Here is a 19,669-nt window from a genome sequence, read left to right as displayed (position 1 = left end):
AAATATTGATAATTTAAATGTTTTTAAGTAGCAAAAGCATGACTTTTTTTTATCTGGTTTTTCAAAATCAGAATAACTTTAAATGATTTTATTGAAGTGTATTTATTGGATTTCTCCTGTAGGCAGTTAAAAGGTTTCTGTACCTGCAAAATGGAAGAAGTGCAGAACTTATTTTTTCCAACGCAATTAAGTAATTGTCATCCCTGCATATCTTCCTTAATGTTACTGTCGGAGAAAAACTCAGTTCTCACTTTTTCTTTTGGGTGCAGCAAAATCAAATACTTTATTATTTCTCCAGTAATTACAATGGAGGGAGAGAGTGCCATAGGACACAGGGTCGCCCCAGTCCCGGACAGGTCTCTCAACTGGTAAACAATTACAGCAAGCCTTTATACCTTTGTTACAGACAATTTCCTAGCAATAATACAGACGGTAAAAAGCAACAAATACATTTTGTTTATACAGAAGCCTTTCTGCTATCTTATTTGTCTCACTCCTAGAAGAAGCCAGCCTGCATATTTGGTTATCAAGTTGCAAAGTTGTAATAACTTTTTACACAGTTCTTTCCCTCTGCCTCACACTATCCTTGCTTCTAGAAGTCTCACGTCATTAGGGTTACAGCTAGCCTAACTCTTGCTAACTGACTGACATGCATTAAAATCCCCTTCAAATCCTTATTAATTCTTTCCCTGCTTCCACAGTACAATCTGTTAGAATAAATCAGTGTTTTGTTAAATACAGGTAACTTTATAAGCTGCTGTCTTTCGCTTTCCGTTTAGGAAGTTAGTTCCTGCAAATACAGTTTGAAATAGCTCTCTGAGGGTAGGTTTACACTTACCTTCCGGGTCGACGCGGTGAGTTCGACTTCTCGGAGTTCGAACTATCGCATCTGATCTAGACGCGATATTTCGAACTCCGGAAGCGCTGCGGTCGACTCTGGAACTCCACCACTGCAAATGGCGGTGGCGGAGTCGACGTGGGAGCCGCGGAGTTCGACCCTGCCGCTTCTGGACGGGTGAGTAGGTCGAACTAGGGTACTTCGAATTCAGCAACGCTATTCACATAGCTGAATTTGCGTACCCTAGTTCGACCCCCCTTCTTAGTGTAGACCAGGCCTAAAACCCTTCAGAATAACTCTGCACTAAAAATTTTAAAATTTGTAAATAATGTCTGTTACATTTTAAGTTTTAACTGTTTTGTTGGCATTTGAATTTAAAACCTATTTTAGTTTTGAAGTATTGTGATTAACTGAATATTTAATGTATATCTTCTAAAATAAGCATGTAACTTGACTATAAATTTGTAAACCTGACACTATTAATCTATGGCAGTAAAATGTAGCACTGAAAGTGATATAACCCAAAGTGATGATGTGGTTGTAAAGAGAAATTTGAGTAATTGTTTTTGGAGAACACTATCATTAAATTCCCACCATCAAACTGGTGAATAATTTAAAGCTTTTTTTCTTCCTTTCTCAGAACATATTGTTATATGATCGTGCTCTTGCCTTTTCAGCTCAAGCTGACTTAGTTTGCAAATGATAACCTTTCCGTGCTATGAAAAAGGTCTGGTTTTCTTTAACCAGTCTAATTCCTCCTGTTTCTGAAGAGCAGAAAAGGAGTCCAGCTGCTGTAGATATTTTAGTTTGTCCCTCCTGGTATTTAGCTTGTGACTGTTTTTGCACTGTGGTTCTGGATATCCTTGGCAGATAGAGTGAATAGAATTACATAAGTCCTTGGTTGTCTTTGGCCAGACGGAGCTTGGTGGTTGTTTGTTTCTTGGTGCACCTGAAGACATTGTAAATGAGTAGATACCGATAGGAACAGATACTTTTAGCTAATAGGCTGAATCTTTCTTTTTTTTTAATTGTTTTTCTCTTCTCTTCGGTATAAAAGACTATTCCTTGTCTTCATTTTATCTAGGAAGAAACACTGGCTTAAAGCCCACAAAACAATCCATGTACAATAGCTAATACAAACAGATGCGAGTTTGGGCCAGACACTTTTTAAAAAACTAAATATTAATTCAGGCTGTTTTGCAGTTAGATGGATAGGGCTTTTCCCAAAATAAAAAAAGGAGGGAGCAGAAGGTTATGTGGTCTATATACCCCCATTATAGAAGCACAGAACTTTTTTTTTTTTTTCCCCTACGGTAGTTTATAACATATTTTGGCTTGGGTTTTCTTTGAGTTAAAGGTGGGGATAAAATACCAAGTGTGCTGGATTTGCCTTCCTTCAAGGAGAACCCTGGATGGAGAATGTGGATTCTTAAGCATAAAGGGAACTTAAGTAGTTTTAGGTAGAGTATTTGAAACAAATTTATCTTTCTTTTTTTTTTGGCTTCATGTACAGAAGGACTGAGTCTTGTGCTATTTTAAGTGTAATATCTTTAAGTATTCATTGAGTAGCTCTCTTTTAACAAGATTTCTTTGACGACCTCATCTGACCCACTGTTGTGAAAACATACTTTTGCTGCTTGTGTATTTGATTGAAATGCACTGGTGCTATTTAAGGACTGACTTACACTGAAAAAGAAAAATATTCCATTCTTCTCTTGCAAAGTTTATTCAGAGATGCTGATGGAATGGGTTAGCCAACTAGTACATTCTTTTACTTTAATTTGAAAAGTCTCCATTTTTTTCTAACTGGTATGGCAATTTTTGAAATTCAAGTAGAACATTTCTAACTTGTGCTGAAGTTATTTGCATGGATGGAAGTTGACAGCTCTATTAGTGGAGGAATGTTGATGAGCTTTTTGTGGGCAGATAACTAACCAGAGTATCTTTAAAATTTTATCTGATTTACTGGTCACTTTGAGTTTGAAATTCATTGTATAGTTGCTCCAGATAAGCAGAAAGTCACATTGTTTAGACAACAGCACTACAAACACTAAAACACTAAAATTTTAAAAACTAATTCTGAGTAACCCAATATCAGTTTCTTCATTCTGTAGAGGGGTTTTTTGATTATTGGGAACAGTTGCAGAGACATCGCCAACATAAATTCATTGTAGTTGATTCCATAGTTAAGCAATCTTCACAGGGAAAATGAAATGGCTTTTTATGTCACTGCTTTGTGGTGTACAAAGATTGTTTGAAGTAGTGGTGGAGACATTTAGAGCTTTTTTTTTTGGTTTTGTCTTTCACTTTAGGAATGGTTTTATAAATTTTGACCATGTATTAAGGTAGGATGGTAAGCCAGAGGGTAGTCTTAAAATGTTAGTAAATTCCGTTAGAAAACTTGCATCTACTAGAGTTATACAGGGATGTGCTGCCTTTCACATCATGTATTTTGTCAAAGACTTGGTGAGAAAGTAGTTTTATGATTTTTCTATGTACAGAAGAACCTCAGTTACAGACACCTTGGGAATGGAGTTTGTTCATAACTCTGAAATGTCATAATTCTAAACAAATCATTATGATGGTTCTTTCAAAAGTGTACAACTGAACATTGCCTTAAAACAGCTTTGAAACTTTACCATGCAGAAGAACAATACTGCTTTTAACCATCTTAATATAACTGAAACAAGCACAGAAAGTTTCCTTACCTTGTCAAATCTTTTTTAAACTTTCCCTTTACTTTAGTAGTTTACATTTAACTATATTTGTTTTTTTATTTTGTGTTTTTTTTGTCTCTGCTGCTGCCTGATGCTTACTTTGGGTTCCAAATGACTTGTGTGGTGTACCAGTCAGTTTGTAACTCTGGTGTTCATAACTCTGAGGTTTTACTGTATTGTAGGGTGAGGGCACAGCCAGTTTTAGAAGGCAGCTAAACTATTCAGCTTACTTTAACCAAATTAAGGAAAAGGGGAAGTTATTGATCACTATTCACTATATTACATGGGCTACAGCTGACTAGCTGAATACAAACGTAGGCACTACAGTATAGAAAGAATATAAATAAAATGAAAAGACTGTAAAGCAGTGGCTCTCAACCTTTCCAGACAAGACTCCTGAAAGTAATTTGTCTTGAGTACCCCCAAGTTTCACCTCACTTAAAGTATAGTTGCGTACAAAATCAGGAAAAAAACACAAGTGTCACAGCACACGATTACTGAAAAATTGCTTACTTTCTCATTTTTTACCATATGATTATAAAATAAATCAATTGGAATAGAAATATTGTACATATAGAGCAGTATAAACAAGCCATTTTCTGTATGAAATTTTAGTTTGTACTGACACCGCCAGTGCTTTTTATGTAGCCTGTTGTAAACCTAGGCCAGAGGTAGGCAACCTATGGCACGTGCGCCAAAGGCAGAACACAAGATTTTCAGTGGCACTCACACTGCCCGGGTCCTTGCCACCGGTCCGGGGGGCTCTGCATTTTAATTTGATTTTAAATGAAGCTCCTTAAAAATTTTTAAAACCTTATTTACTTTACATACAACAATTGTTTAGTTATATATTATAAACATATAGAAAGAGACCTTCTAAAAATGTTAAATGTATTACTGGCATGTGAAACCTTAAATTAGAGTGAATAAATAAAGACTCGGCACACCACTTCTGAAAAGTTGCCGACCCCTGACCTAGGTAAATATCTAGATGAGTTGATATACCACCCCCTGGAAGATCTCTGCATACATATACCCCTGGTTGAGAACCACTGCTGTAAAGGACAGCTTTATGGAGTGCAAAGGAGTACTACTATAATGAGATAAAGTTTTTGGAGACAATGGGTTATGAAGAACTGAGGAAACTGTACAGCTTGGAAAAAACTGACTATGGGATAGAATTTAACTATGTACTTGCTTAAAGGGTTACTGAAAGTGGGAGAGAAACTGTTCTTTTTGTAGATAAAAATAGAAATAACTGATTTAAATCAAAATAAAGCCAGTTTAAAGATGGCCTGCACAGCAATGAAAAATGTGTGCCTTTTTTATTGCATTATGATGTATCTCTCCACCTGAAAGGTTTTTGTAAGTGTTTGGGAGGGGGTTTAACCTTAGAAATATCAGGAACATGAAGCTTTGTGATAGCTTTGCTAAAGGTCTCCTTGGAGAATTAGAAATCTTAAGTTGATGGGACTGGGGTTTTTGAATTCTCAAAGTGAGCTTTTACCCAAGTGTGTCAGGAGTTTGAGTTAAATAGTTAACAAAAACAAAGTTTTAGAAAGTTAGACAGTCTTCCCAGCTCATCTGCTAAATTTTCATTATCATTTTGTGATGTTATCCCACTAGTTCCTAATCTTAGTCCTCCACCCAAACCAGGAAGACAAACTATGGTATTTCTGTTATTAAACAGAAATCTGTTTTTAAAAAAAAAAAATCGAAAAAAACCCTCCAACCTTATTTGGCTGCCTTTATAGATTACAAAGAAGCAGTAAGGGCATCCACACTTAAAGGATGGACTTCACGGATTCCTGACAATTCTTGTTTTCTAATGTATGTTCTCTAATCTCTAACTTTGTGGTATTTTATCAGTGTGCCTGTTTTCTGTTATGCTAGCTGGTTGCTATGGGGTGAATGCAGTGAAGAAACACTAGAGAAGCTTTGTTTTCAAGGCATCATGTGACTAATCTTTGGTTAAGAGGAAAGAGTAGACGGAGAACAAGTTTGTTCAGCAAACTGATGATAGAAAATAATGTAAAATGACCAGCCAATGAGACATTCACTCGAGTACTTATCAATCCCCTATGATCAAGTGACTCTGAAACTCTGGTTCAGATAATGGAAAACAGTAGGAGATGAAACTGTTAAATCTACTACCTCTATTATGGGAGTGTCTCTCTGAAGAAACAATTGAACAAGGATTTAGATAAATGCCTACTTATTAATAGGAAGTGGAGTGGAGAAGGGAAGGCCCTTACTTCAATCTTGGACACTTGTAAACTGGAATTAATAAGGCTAACTTAAAAGAGCCTCCTTTATTTCAAGATGTAACTGACCCATTTAAAAATCGGAGCAGAGTATTCACTTTGAGTGACTTAAGTCTCACTGAACAGGCTGATGGCATTATAGAAAGACTTAAGAGATGAACTAATAAAAATATATTGGAAATTGGCATTGGGAACTATGGCGAGAAGGCAGAGCAATACTCAGAAAAACACGGTACTTCTTGCAAGTGCTTTTTGGTAAAATTCTCTCCACTATCACACCATTATCTGATTCTTGCATGACATGTATAACAAAATGGAAACTGTCTTTTGGCAGGGCTACACTTTCAGCGCTGCAGCTGTACCGCTGTAGCACTTCAGTGCGGACACTACTATGCTGACAGGAGAGCTTCTCTTGTCAGCGTAGTTAATCCACCTCCACGAGAGATGGTAGCTATGTTGATGGGAGAAGCTGTCTCATAGACATAGCGCTGTTTACACTGGAGCTTAGGGAGGTATAACTGCATCGATCAGGAGTATGGATTTTTCACATGCCTGAGTTGTTATACTCATGCAAGTGTATAGTGTGGACTTGGCCTTTGGTTACTGGCTGAGGATTAACAGTGTCATAGAAATACTGGAGGGCTACTTAAGTCAACTTACTACCTCACAGAAAGAGCTCCTATATGTGCAGCTGCAGTGGGCTGGAGCCTCAGATTTATAAGAACTGTAGAAACCAGAGGCTGATTTGAAAGACTGAACCTTCAAGCCAGGTCCTGGGACAGAATCCTGATGGGAATCCAGCTCAGTTGCTCCATGTAGTGGCTGAGAGTGACGTGAGCATTTGGTTTCGCACAAGGGTTTGTTTCAGGATGTTGCTGGACAGAGGGAGGAATGTGCCATCATTCATCTGTTTCTGGCTGATTGGCCTAGTCTGGACAGTTTTTCTTTAAGTACTGTATAATGGCGTTTTGTGGACTAAATATAATGGTAGATGCTGAAATCATCTGAAAGTATTATAGAAGCACAAAGCAGTTTACAAATTCCAGTGACTTAAGTCGGGGGTCTGCAACCTTTGGCACGCAGCCCATCAAGGTAATCTGCTGGTGGGCCACAAAACATTTTGTTTATGTTGGCCCGCCGCAGCTCCCAGTGGCTGCGGTTTGCCATTCCTGGCCAATGGGAGCTGCAGGAAGCCACATCCCTGCAGCCTGCATCATTTCCCGCAGCGCCCATTGGCTGGGAACAGCAAACCGCAGCCACTGGGAGCTGCAGGGGGGCCGTGCCTGCTGACGGTCTCACCAGCGGATTACCCTGATAGACCATGTGCCGATGGTTGCCGACCCCTGACTTAAGGCTATGGCTACACTGCGCAGCATTTAGTGACACAGCTGTGCCGCCAAAAGCTGCACAGTGTAGCTGCTGTTTGTCGGCATGAGAGAGCTCTCCTGCCGACAAAAATCTTTCACTCCCCACAAGCTGCAGCAGCTTTGTTGGCAGGAGAGTGCTCCTGCCGACAAAGCGCTGTTCACACTGGCGCTTTTAGTTGGTAAAACTTTTGGCGTTCATTTGTGTGTGTGTGTTTTTTTAACATCCCTGAATGACACAAGTTTTGCCAACAAAGTGCCAGTGTAGACATACCCTAAGTTCCAACACTCCTGAAAATGGAAAATATTGTCCTCTCTTTTTATATGGAGAAACTGGAACAATGAGACCTTGACTTGTACAGGTCATACGCAATCTGTTGCAGAGCTGGAAACACCCCAGATCTCTTGGCTAAATCTCATTAAATCAGCTTAATGAAGAATGTTTGCGACGGTGTTGTAGCTGTGTTGATCCCAGGATATTGGAGACTGGCAGAACAGCTCTGTGTAAGCTAGAGAGCTTGTCTTTTTCGCCAACAGAAGTTGGTTCAATAAAAGATATTACTGTACCTCACCCACCTTGTCTGCTTAATGAAGTCTTTTTGCTAAAACACCAGTGTAAGTTAGTATTTTAAAGTAATACTTAAGTACAGTATTTTAAATAAATCCACTTGTTCATTAAGTGTGGCTGGATTATTCCTACTACTGTATAAATGTTGTATTAAATTAATGTTGTAGTTTATCTTGCTTCATAACATAAGGAGTGTTCCCAAGCTGACCTTTTGCAAGGCCATTATGGAAGGAGTAAACCTGGCTTCTGAGAATTGGAATACCTGGTATTGTTCTTTAGCAACCCTGTTTAGTGGAACAAAGGAGTAGCAATGACAGCTCTGCAGGGAGCACTCTTCACTAGCTGGAAGGTTGCTACTAAGTGGGGTTAGTTGTGGGGGACTGTCTGCATGAGTGAGTGAGATAGGGATAGGGACATCCTTTAGGCTAACTGGGAGCGGGGGGGCGGGAATTGGAGGAACTGGGCATCTGGGAACCTATCATATACTTGTATTATAGATGGCCCATGTATGGATTTTACAGTAAGATCACAAAATGGCTAAATGTTGCTAGTTAAAGTAATAAGGCTTTTAAGTTGTGTATTCAGTCACCAGTTGCCAATAGGAAATAATCTTTCCAAACATTTTTACTTAATAAATGCAGTTGGGTTATCTCATCCTTGAACAGTCTGTAAACTGCTCAGTTAACTAACAAACAAGTAATTAAACCCTACTTGGAATAATAGTACATTGAGGTTTACATTTAATTTTGTAAACATACAAACATCTAATAGATTATCGTGAAATAGATGGCAATTGCTGGGTTATGAAAATTGAATGTTGTAAAGAAGCCGTTACATGTAACTAAATACTCCAAATTTAATTTTATTTGTAACCTGCTAATATTAGTGGGAACGGAAGTATAATCTAAACTTGTTTTGGCCTAGGACTTTAAGGATCTATTTCCAAACGCATGTTGAAGCCATTAGGCAAGAAAAATGAAATCCGAGCCTGCTGTTTTGTAATTCACAACTTTGTTGGTTTTAAATGTACTTCTGTATTCTAATTCCATATTAAAAGAATATTATCAGATAACTAAATTATCTACAAAGTACTACAGAGCTCAAGTTCAACTTGAAAAGAAAACCTTAACTGCTTTGCATATTTCAGTACATACTGTATTGGAGTTCCTAGAATTTGGAATTCTCTTTGTAAGTCATCTTGCATTAATGCAAAATTGACTGATATTTTTTAAACTCTCAACAGTCAGGAAATTAAAACTTATACTATTTTGCCTCACTTTCTAGCTTATAACATTATAATCTAAAATACACAGATAAAGTTATTTCTAAGGTAGCTATCAACATGGTATCTAAAAGCACAATACTGTAGGTACAATATGGTTCTTAAGATGCTATTGAAACATACCTCTGAATTTCCTCAATTTTATGTTTAAAATTTCTATCAGAATATTGCAGTCATAACTTTTTTCCTTCTGATTTCTTTATTTTTAAGATAGTTAAAAATAGACTTTCTTCTTTCATGCAGGCTCTGTGTTTTGAGTGTGGGGAGAGGGGCTGAGACTATGCTCTAGGAATGCTGACATCTTCATCACCGCATTTACTTACCACCTCTTCTTAATTTAAAAAATGATGCCTTTGCTGGTGAACTGAAGGGAGCTTTTCTGTTTTCTTCCTCTGGTGTCGTGCTCCATCAAATGAGAGTTTATGGGCTTCTGTAAATCCTAGGCCTGGTCCAAAAACACAAGTTGCTCTGGTTAAACTAAAATCAGTGCAAAACCAGACCATGCCCTGCAAATGAGGGAAATCATTTTTTGATACTGTAAAAAAGTATTAAAATGCCGATCAAGGTATTCAGAATTTATACATAACATTAACTGCCTTCTTCAGTTTCTTTTCAAAGTTTTTATATTGCAGTCTCAGCAAAATAATGCTCTAAAAGTTTTTTCAATGTTGTAAGAACAGGTACTAGATTGAATAACAGTACTAACAGTGTCTTGTTTAATAGTGCACATCTCTAGCTATGCCTATCCTATTGTATGAAAACCTATACTGTGGTATGTAAATATTTGTCTGTAGGTTTTATTGTCCTTAATCACCTAAATACTTTAGTATATAGGTAAATTGAAAGCTTATAGTAGTTTCTTTACACATAATAGCACAAGATTTTTCTTTAACATACTATACAGCTACACAGTTTCAGCTCAGAGAATATTTTTATAAACTCCTTTAGTCAAAATTACTGACACACTAGGATATGGCATTCAAGATAATCTATTCCAGGGAAAACAAAGTGTTTACTTTCTTGCAGTGTTTCTTGCAGCTTCTTTCATGGAAGAATTTTTAGTAGCTTCCAGGGGCCTTTTTTTGCGGGGGGGTCTGGAAGACTTGTAGAAATCAGATTTTCTGTCCTTAATTGTCTTAAACAGAAGAAGAACCCCTCCACCCAAAAAAACAAATACACACAAAAAAATGGCCCTGTAAGTATATTGCCTTTTCTTTGTGCCTGATAGTTCTGTTAATGTATTTTGAACTAGTAAAATAGTCCTATTTATGAAAAAGTGAGACTTTATATTTATTTTTTATCAGGTTCAAGCCATTTTTTCCATTTCAAGTTATGTCACCTGAGGAATATGAAGATCGGGATCTCAACATACAAGATTTTCCATTGACAGAAGGCCGACTTAAAATTACCTTAATAGAATGTACAAGGTATGTCCTATCCTCCGCTCTGTCACTCTTTCTGTACTAAGTAATTTTTAGTGGTTTTCAAGTACATGATATTATTGCTAAGGCTGTTTTGATACAAGAACACTGCAGCTTCACTCTCCTGGTTGAACTCGTACCAGAATATAGCTTTTTTTTTTAATTAAAAATTCTTTCTCTTAATGATCAGTTGAAACATGGAAAACACACTCTAAGCTGTTTAGATAATTCTGTGGGTGTATGTAGATCTGTGTATAATAATAATTTTTCTTCCTCTTTGCTTTTGGTTGCTTAAGTGTTAATCTGCTCCTACTGCTTATTTCCCCCTCATCAAGTAAGAATTCATAGGTTCATAGGCTTATTGGTGACTTCATAATTTAGTTGCTGTGGAAGTGATTTCAATATTGAAAATAAAAAGAAATAACAATATCAAAAGTCCAAAGCAAGTAAAACTTGTTTTTGTGAAAGTGCCCTCAAATTCATAAAATTTAAGGCTGGATGGGACCATTAAATGATCTAGTCTGACCTCCTATATATCACAGACCATCACATTTCACCCAGTTCCCTGGTATTGAACCCAATAACTTTTGTGTTTCACTAAAACATTCACCAGCTCACTGCTGCGGCAATGTGCTGGCTATCAAACGTAGATATACATTTGTAGTTGTTGCTACCTGCCAACGCCATATGAAAGAAGAAGACTAAAGCATAACTTGTTTTTTGGGAAAATATATTTTAGCCAGGCATCTAGGCTTAATTTGAAGACATCAAGAGACAAAGAATCTGCCACTTCCCTTGATAGTTTTTCTCCATGGTTAATTACCCTCATTGTTAGAAATTTGCACCAGATTTCTCATTTGAATTGGTCTGTCTTCAGCTTCCATACATTGATTCTTGTTATGCCCTTTTCCGCTAGATTAAAGAATCTTTTAGTATCTGGTATTTTATCCACATGAAGGTATTTATATGCTGTGATCAAGACAGCTCTCAATCTAGTTTTTCATAAACTAAACAGATTGATATTAAGTCTCTCCCTATAGGGCATTTTCTCCAGTTTTGAAATCAATTTTGTGGCTCTTTTATACCTTCTCCAATTTTTCAACATCCTTCTTTAAATGTGGGCACTAGATACAGTATTCCAGTATTGGTCTCACCAATATCGTGTACAAAGGTGAAATCACCTTTCTACTCTTCTGTTTGTTCATCCAAGGATGATGATAGTCCTTTTTGCCACTGACTACATCTCACTGTGAACGCATGTTGAGTTGCTTGTTCAGTATGACCCCATGATCCTTTTCAAAGTCACTGCTTTCTGGGAGACAGTCTCCAATTCCCTAGTTATGATCTCATTCTTTGTTCCTTGAAGTGTAACTTAGCATTTGGCTGCATGAAAATGCATTTTGTTTGAATGGGCCCAGTTTACGAAGCAATCCAGATTGCCCTGCATATCTGCTCTGTCCACATTGTTATTTGTCAATCTGCCAATCTTTGTGTCATCAGCAAATTTTATCAGCAGTGATTTTTGTATTTTTATATTTATATTTTATATGAAAATGTTGAAAAGCATTCGGCATAGTATGGATCCCTCTGGAACCCCACTAGAAACACCCCCATTCAATGACAATTCCCCGGTGATTGCTAGTTTTTGAGATCTGTCAGTTAGCCAGTTCATAATCCATTTAATATGTGCTCTATTGATATTGTATCATGCTAATTTTCAAATCAGAATATTGTGCTTTACAAAATGCCTTCTTACATCTACTCAATTACATTTACCAACCAAATTTATAATCTCATTGGAATAAAATCAGATTTGTTAGACAAGACCTATTTTCCACAAAGTATGTTGACTGGCTCTGGCATTAATTTTATTCTTGTCCTTTAATTCTTAATCAGTTGAATCCCATATCAACTGTTCCATTATTTTGCCAGGGATTGATGTCAGGCTAACAGGCCTATAGTTACCTGGGTCATCTCCCTTGCCCTTTTTAAATATCGGTGTAACATTAGCACTCTTCCAGTCACTGGAATTTTCCTGGTATTTCAAGGTTTGTTAAAAAATTAATATCAGTGGGCCAGTGATCGCCTCACCCCACATTCTTAGCACTCTTGGCTGCAAGTTATTCAGGCTTGCTGATTTTAAAAATGATTATCCCTAATAGATGCTGTTTAACATCCTCCATAGTGACTAATGGACTGGAAAGTAGTTCCTCATCTTTATGTGATATGAGTACATCATCGTGTTCCTTTCTAAAACCAGAACAGAAATATTTATTGAACACTTCTTTTGCCTGTTCTGCACTACTGTTAATACCTTTACCATCTCCATCTAATAATGGGCCTATATCATTGCTAAGATTTCTCTTGTTCCTTATATACTTAAATTCCTTTTTATCGTCCTTAGCCCTGCCAGCTATAGAATTTTCCCTTGCGTTCTTTGATCCCCTTATCAATTTTCTACAATTCTTAATTTCTAATTTATATTGCTTTCTATCTACACTCCTTTTTTCCATTTGTTATGTTACTTTTTTTATTTCTAATTTATGCTTTCACTTCACCACAGAATCAGGATGGTTTTTTACCCACAGTTGTCTTGATTCTGGATTGTGAAATTGTGGCTTTTTGGCCACCTAGAAACTCCTCTTGAACTCCCAATTTTCATTCATATTTTTCATCTAAAGTTTTCCTTCCAATCAATTGTGCTTATAATTTTCCTCATTTTGGGAAATTAGCCCTTGTGAAGCACAGCCATATGCATCTTGTCTTCCAGCAGTGGCCAATGTCAGGTGCTTCAGAGGGAATGAATAGAATAGGTAATCATCAAGTGATCCCTCTTGTGTTGCCTATTCCTAGTTTCTGGTAAGCAGAGGTTAGGGACCTTCCGAGCATGGATTTCTGAGTTGCATCCCTGATCATTCTGCCTAATAGTCATTGATGGACCTATCCTCCATGAATTTATCTAGGTTGTTTTTTGAACCCTGTTTTGGCCTTCACAGCATCCCCTGGCAATGAGTTTCACAGGTTGACTGTGTGTTTTGTGAAGAAGTACTTTCTTCTGTTTGTGTTCAACCTGCTGCTCATTAATTTCATTTGGTGACTGCCTAGTTTTTGTCTTAAGAGAGTGAGTAAATAACGCTTCCTTATTCACTTTCTACACACCAGTCAAGATTTTATAGACCTCTATCGTATTCCTTCTTAGTAGTCTCTTTTCCAAGCTGAAAAGTCCCAGTGTTTTTAAGCTCTCTTCATATGGAAGCTGTTCCATACCCCAAATCATTTTTGTTGCCCTTCTCTACCTTTTCCAATTCTATTATCTTTTTTGAGATGGAGTGATGAGATCTTCACATGGTATTCAAGATGTGGATGTACCATGGATTTATATAGAGGCATTATGATTTTTTCTGTCTTAGTATTTATCCTTTTCCTAATGGTTCCTAACATTGTTAGCTTTTTTTGACTGGCGCTGCACATTGAGTGGATGTTTACAGAGAACTATCCAAAATGGCTCCAAGATCTTTCTTGAGTGGTAACAGCTAATTTAGACCCCATCATTTTGTATGTATAGTTGGGATTATGTTTTCCAATGTGCATTACTTTGTATTTACCAACATTGAATTTCATCTGCCATTTTGTTGTGCAGTCACCCAGTTTTGTGAGATCGTTTTGTAACTCTTCGCAGTCTACTTTGTACTTTACTATCTTGAGTAATTTTGTATCATCTGCAGATTTTGCCACCTCACTGTTTACCCCTTTTTCCAGATCATTTATAACTATGTTGAACATCACTGGTCCCAGAACAGACCCCTGTGGGACACCACTATTTACCTCTCTCCATTCTGAAAACTGACCATTTATTCCTACTTTTTGTTTCCTATCTTTTAGCCAGTTACCAATCCATGAGAGGACCTTCTCTCTTATCCCATGACAGCTTACTTTGCTTCAGAGCCTTTGGTGAGGGACCTTGTCAAAGGCTTTCTGAAAATCTAAATACACTATATCCACTGGATCCCTCTTGTCCACATGCTTGTTGACCCCCTCAAAGAATTCTAGTAGATTGGTGAGACATGATTTCCCTTTACAAAGCCATGTTGATTCTTCCCCAACAAATTGTGTTCATCTATGTGTCTTATAATTCTGTTCTTTACTATAGTTTCAAACACTTTGCCTGGTACTGAATTCAGGCTTACCGGCCTTTTTAAAAAATTGGCGTCCCATTAGCTATCATTCAGTCATCTGATACGGAAGCTGTTTTAAAGGATAGATTACATACCACAGTTGTGCAATCTCATATTTGAGTTCCTTCAGAACTCTTGCGTGAATACCATCTGGACCTGGTGATTTATTACTGTTTAGTTTATCAATTTTGTTCCAAAGCCTCGTCTAGTGACACCTCAATCTGGGACAGTTCCTCAGATTTGTTTGGAAATTTTCCTTATATCCTCTGCAGTGAAGACTGTTGCAAAGAATTAATTTAGTTTCTCTGCAATGGCCTTATCTTCCTGGAGTGCTCCTTTAGTACCTTGATCATCCAGTGGCCTCACTGATTGTTTAGCAGGCTTTCTGCTTCTGATGAACTTAAATTTTATTTTTGCTATTAGTTTTTGAGTCTTTGGCTAGTTGCTCTTCAAATTCTTTTTTGGCCGCCCTAATTATACTTTTACACTTCATTTGCCAGTGTTTATGCTCTTTTTTCTGTTTTTCTCAGTAGGATTTAACTTCCAGTTTTTAAATAATGCCTTTTTGCCTTTAACCGCTTCCTTTACTTTGTTGTTTAGCCATGGTGGCACATTTTTGGTCCTCTTACTTTGTTTTTTAATTTGGGGCATACAGTTAATTTGAGCCTCGATTATGGTGTTTTAAAAAAGTTTCCATCCAGCTTGCAATCATTTCACTTTTGGGACTGTACCTTTTAATTTCTTTTTAACTAGCTTCCTCATTTTTGTGTACTTCCCCTTTCTGAAGTTAAATGCTACTGTAGTGGGCTTCTCCCCTGCTCCCTCCAGGGATCTTAAATTTAATTATATTATGGTCACTGCTAGTTAGCAGTCCAGCTATATTCACCTCTTGAACAGATCTTGTGCTCCACTTAGGACTGAGGGCTTGGCTACACTTGCAAGTTGCACACCTGCAGGGCACAACCAGCGCTGCAACTCCCTGGCTGCAGCGCTGCTGGCTACACCTGGCCAGGGTTGGGTGTAGCGAGGCGCTGGTGATCCAGCGCTGCTCATCAAGTGTGGACACACACCACGCTTTTATTGGCCTCCGGGAATAAGGAGATATCCCAGAATGCCCTTTGTTTTGTTATGCAGCCTGTCTTTGTTTTGTTATCAGCTCCTGTTTGCTGTGATCAATCTGTGAACAATCAAATGAGATCCTAAAACAAACATAGCTCCTGTTTGCTGTGATCATCTGTATCTGGCTGTAAACAATCAAATGAGGCAGGCAGGGAAACAGCAGGAGTCGTGCAGGGCTGTTTGCAATTAAGAGTTAAGACTAGGGGGAAAAATGTTCTGATTTTTCAAGTCAGGAAGCTAAACACACAGTGTTGGCTCCAAAATCCACTCTCTCTTTCCCCCCCCTGTCACTACTACCCCCCACCACCCCCCTTTGAAAAAAAAGCAGTTGTTGAATGCTTGATGGCTGGATAGCTGCTAGCACAGCAGCACTCCCAACAAATGCTGGAAATGTGTGGCCACACCACACACACCTGCTGGCTGTGTGTGTGGCCACACACCAAGCGCTGCTCACAGCTGGATGACCAGTGCTGCTAAATCAAGAATTGCCTCTCCCCTTCTGGGTTCCAGGACTAGCTGATCCAAGAAGCAGTCATGTATGGTGCAAATAAACTTTGTTCTGTCCTGAGGTGATGTATCCAGTCAACATGGGGATAGTTGAAATCCCCCATTATTATTGAGTTTTCTATTTTTATAAACTCTCTAATCTCCCTGAGCATTTCACAATCATCATCACCATTCTGATCAGGTGGTTGGTAGTATATCCCTCTGCTGTATTCTTCTTATTGAAGCACAGAATTTCTATCCATAGAGATTTTATGGTACAGTTTGGTTCATTTAAGATTTTTACTATATTTGACCCTATGCATTCTTTCACATATAGTGCCGCTCTGCTGCCAGCATGACCTGTTCCGTCATTGCTGTATATTTTTGTGACAAAGTGGGAATGTTCTTACAGTTTTGTCTGAATACTGTGTGTGCGCCTCAGTTTCTCCTGTATCAGAGGGGTAGCTGTGTTAGTCTGGATCTGTAAAAGCAGCAAAGAGTCCTGTGGCACCTTATAGACTAACAGATGTATTGGAGCATGAGCTTTCGTGAGTGCATCCGACGAAGTGGGTATTCACCCACAAAAACTCATGCTCCAATACGTCTGTTAGTCTATAAGGTGCCACAGGACTCATTGCTGCTTTTTCAGTTTCTCCTGTGTTACTCAAGTTACTCACAGACAACGACTGACACTCTGTAACTTGGCAACTGATGGCCGAGGCTATCCTCTGTAAGAATCAGACCTGGGGTCTAGAAGAACAAAGCGAGAGGTGGAGGGTAGGTGGCCTGTTGGCCTGAGAAAGAGACAAAGGAAGGAGGAGGGCAGGTGGGCATGACTGAGGCTGGGCTGCTGAAAGCTGGTCAGTCTCCTGGTTGGGACTCAAGGGGGGTAAGCCTAGGACTCTGGAATCTCTATACTGCCCCCTGCCCTCCCCCTCATGGACTTTGTTGTAACTTCCGGCTTTCTGTGCTAATAAGATCTGTTCTGCGCTGTGTTCCAGACTACTATATCTTAACTTTAATAAAGCTTTTGATACTGTCTCACATGACCTTCTCATAAACAAATATTAATAGATCTTCCGCTAAGGGATGTCTCTGCCTGAACTGTGTGCTCCTTTGCACCTGTTAGTTTTCTCCCAGCCTGTAGTTTAAAAACTCCATGATCACTGATCCCAAGGTAGGCAACCACCTACTTTAAGTCCAGCATTTAATTCATCTTTATCTTTTAGTTACCTTGTGTGGGGCATAATACTTTCTGTGTAAGAAAATTATCTAGACTTTTCAGAAATTCTAATGATGACTTACTACTGGCTACATGAGACCTCCAGCATATGTTTTCCAAACTGAAGTCCCCCATAACAATAAAACTTTTTTTCTTTCCGTTATAGACAGATGCTTAAGAAGTAATTTATTCTGTTCTCTGGTTTGATTTGTTGTTTTGTAACAGATCCCCACCAATATCCCTTCCTGATCTTTGTTAACTAGTGCACTGATCCACATGCATTCAAGATCCTGTGGTTCTGAGTTACAAATAACTATTAAAATCAGTAATGGTGTCTTTAGAGTCCCCACCTCTTACTCGGTCCTTCCTAAACAGGTTATAACCAGTGATTTTAATATTCCAACATACAAACTGTCTCACGAGGTTTCAGTAATGCCACTTATATCAATTTTCTTACTGATGAGAATTTCCAGTTCCTTTTGCATGTTACCCAAACTCTTAGTTTTGATATATAAGCAGCTGAAAAATTCTTCTCTTCGCATTCTTTGTCACATCATAGAATCATATAATATTAGGGTTGGAAGAGAACCTCAGGGGGTCATCTAGTCCAAACCCCTGCTCAAAGCAGGACCAACACCAGCTAAATCATCCCAGCCAAGGCTTTGTCAAGCCGGACCTTAAAAACCTCTAAGGATGGAGATTCCACCACCTCCCTAGGTAACCCATTCCAGTGCTTCACCACCCTCCTAGTGAAAGTGTTTCCTAATACCCACTATCAATTCAGTTTGTTCATGGCACACAGAGTTAGATTATTCTGTATTTTACTCCACAGCACCCTCCCCTTGCATTGAATATTATCTCCCTTCCAGCTGATCCACCTAGTCTCTTGCCAAGAAGATCAGCCCCTTCTCCCCCCACCTGTGAGAGGCATGTCATGCCATTCAAAAATTCCACTTTCAGGCTGGAATCTGATCAAATGTTTCAGAGAACAAAAATGCACGGCCAACAGTTCAGCTCTAGTGTTTTCTGCCTTCGCTCATTTGTTGACTCTGAAGGATTTTTGAGAAGGTCACTTCCTCTTCTTTAGCTCCCTTGCAATGTGTGGAATTCATAATCTCCTCCAAACTTGCAGTTGAACTAAGAGCAGTTCTTTATTACTTTCCTGGCACCCTCACTCTCCTAGAAGAAGATAGCATTGCACATGTTTGAAATGTATGGAACTTTTTATCTGGAAATGTTTTTTTTAAAAAATGTACAGTATTTATATTATTTTGAATTACAATGCTATGTTAGGTTACTCTTGTCATTCCTAATGACATCATAATTCATGATAATGAAACTTGAGTAGACTGTCAACAGAACCACAAAAGGCCCTCAAATCCATTTGATTTACACTTGTTTCATTGCAAATTTGAGAAGAGTCTAAACTATTTAGTTGAATTTGAAAAAACAGCACCTGGCACAAAATAAATTGCTGACTTAGTTAATGCTGCCATTTAAAATTTAAAAACATGAATTCTTGCTAGTTTTTTTTTTATGCATTCAGTGTGTGTTCTCTTTAAAAACTTCCTTAAAAGTAAAGGTTTCAATACTCAAAACAACCAGGCTGACACAACTAGAAACTTGTTCTCCAATTTGACGCAAAAAGTGGTGTGACCCAAGTGGAAGTTTCTGCTGTGATGAATGCAGGAATTGTTTGTAATATTTTATGGACCATCTGTATGGCTCTGTATTGATCATTTTGATATTGCTACTCAGTGGGTACAGAAGGGTTAAAATGATGCCCCTGAGTCAGAGCTGAAGACACGAAGGACTAAACTAAGGACTTCCCAATACTGTTTTCCAATTGACTAATAAACTTTCTTCTGATATCATGGAGACTCTCTGGCTGATGCCAGCAGCTAGGGGATGCTCAACTGATGTATAGAGAATCTTTATGGAAAGCAAGAAACATTCCACTTGGAAGACACATATTGGTCAGTGGAAGTGCTTCTTGTTATGGCAGAAGATATGACCCTTTTCAGTCATCTATTTCGGTAATTTTGGACTACCTATTATCTCTTAAACAATCTTGCCTTTCTCACAGTTCCATTAAGATTCACTTGGCAGCAATTTCAGCCTTTCATTCTCATATTCAGGGTTCTTCAGTTTTTATCACCCAGTGCTCAAAATGTTTTTGAGAGTCCTACTGAGTAAGGAAAATACCGGTAAGG

At 38.2% G+C, this 19,669-nt stretch overlaps 1 protein-coding gene across 1 annotated transcript in view; it reads left to right on the top strand.

Annotated features, from left to right (window-relative positions):
* Positions 1-19,669, top strand: part of PDZD8 (PDZ domain containing 8) — a 133,702-nt gene that overhangs the window by 28,988 nt on the left and 85,045 nt on the right. Inside the window, exon 2 of the mRNA XM_039547033.1 lies at positions 10,338-10,460. Within this exon, the coding sequence (XP_039402967.1) occupies positions 10,338-10,460 (123 nt within the window). The remainder of the gene's footprint in view (positions 1-10,337; positions 10,461-19,669) is intronic.

This window comes from Mauremys reevesii, linkage group 7, assembly GCF_016161935.1.
Source record: "Mauremys reevesii isolate NIE-2019 linkage group 7, ASM1616193v1, whole genome shotgun sequence".
NCBI classification, from domain to species: Eukaryota; Metazoa; Chordata; order Testudines; family Geoemydidae; genus Mauremys; species Mauremys reevesii.
Note: the sequence above shows the minus strand (reverse complement) of the source record. Positions and strands in the feature narration are given on the sequence as shown.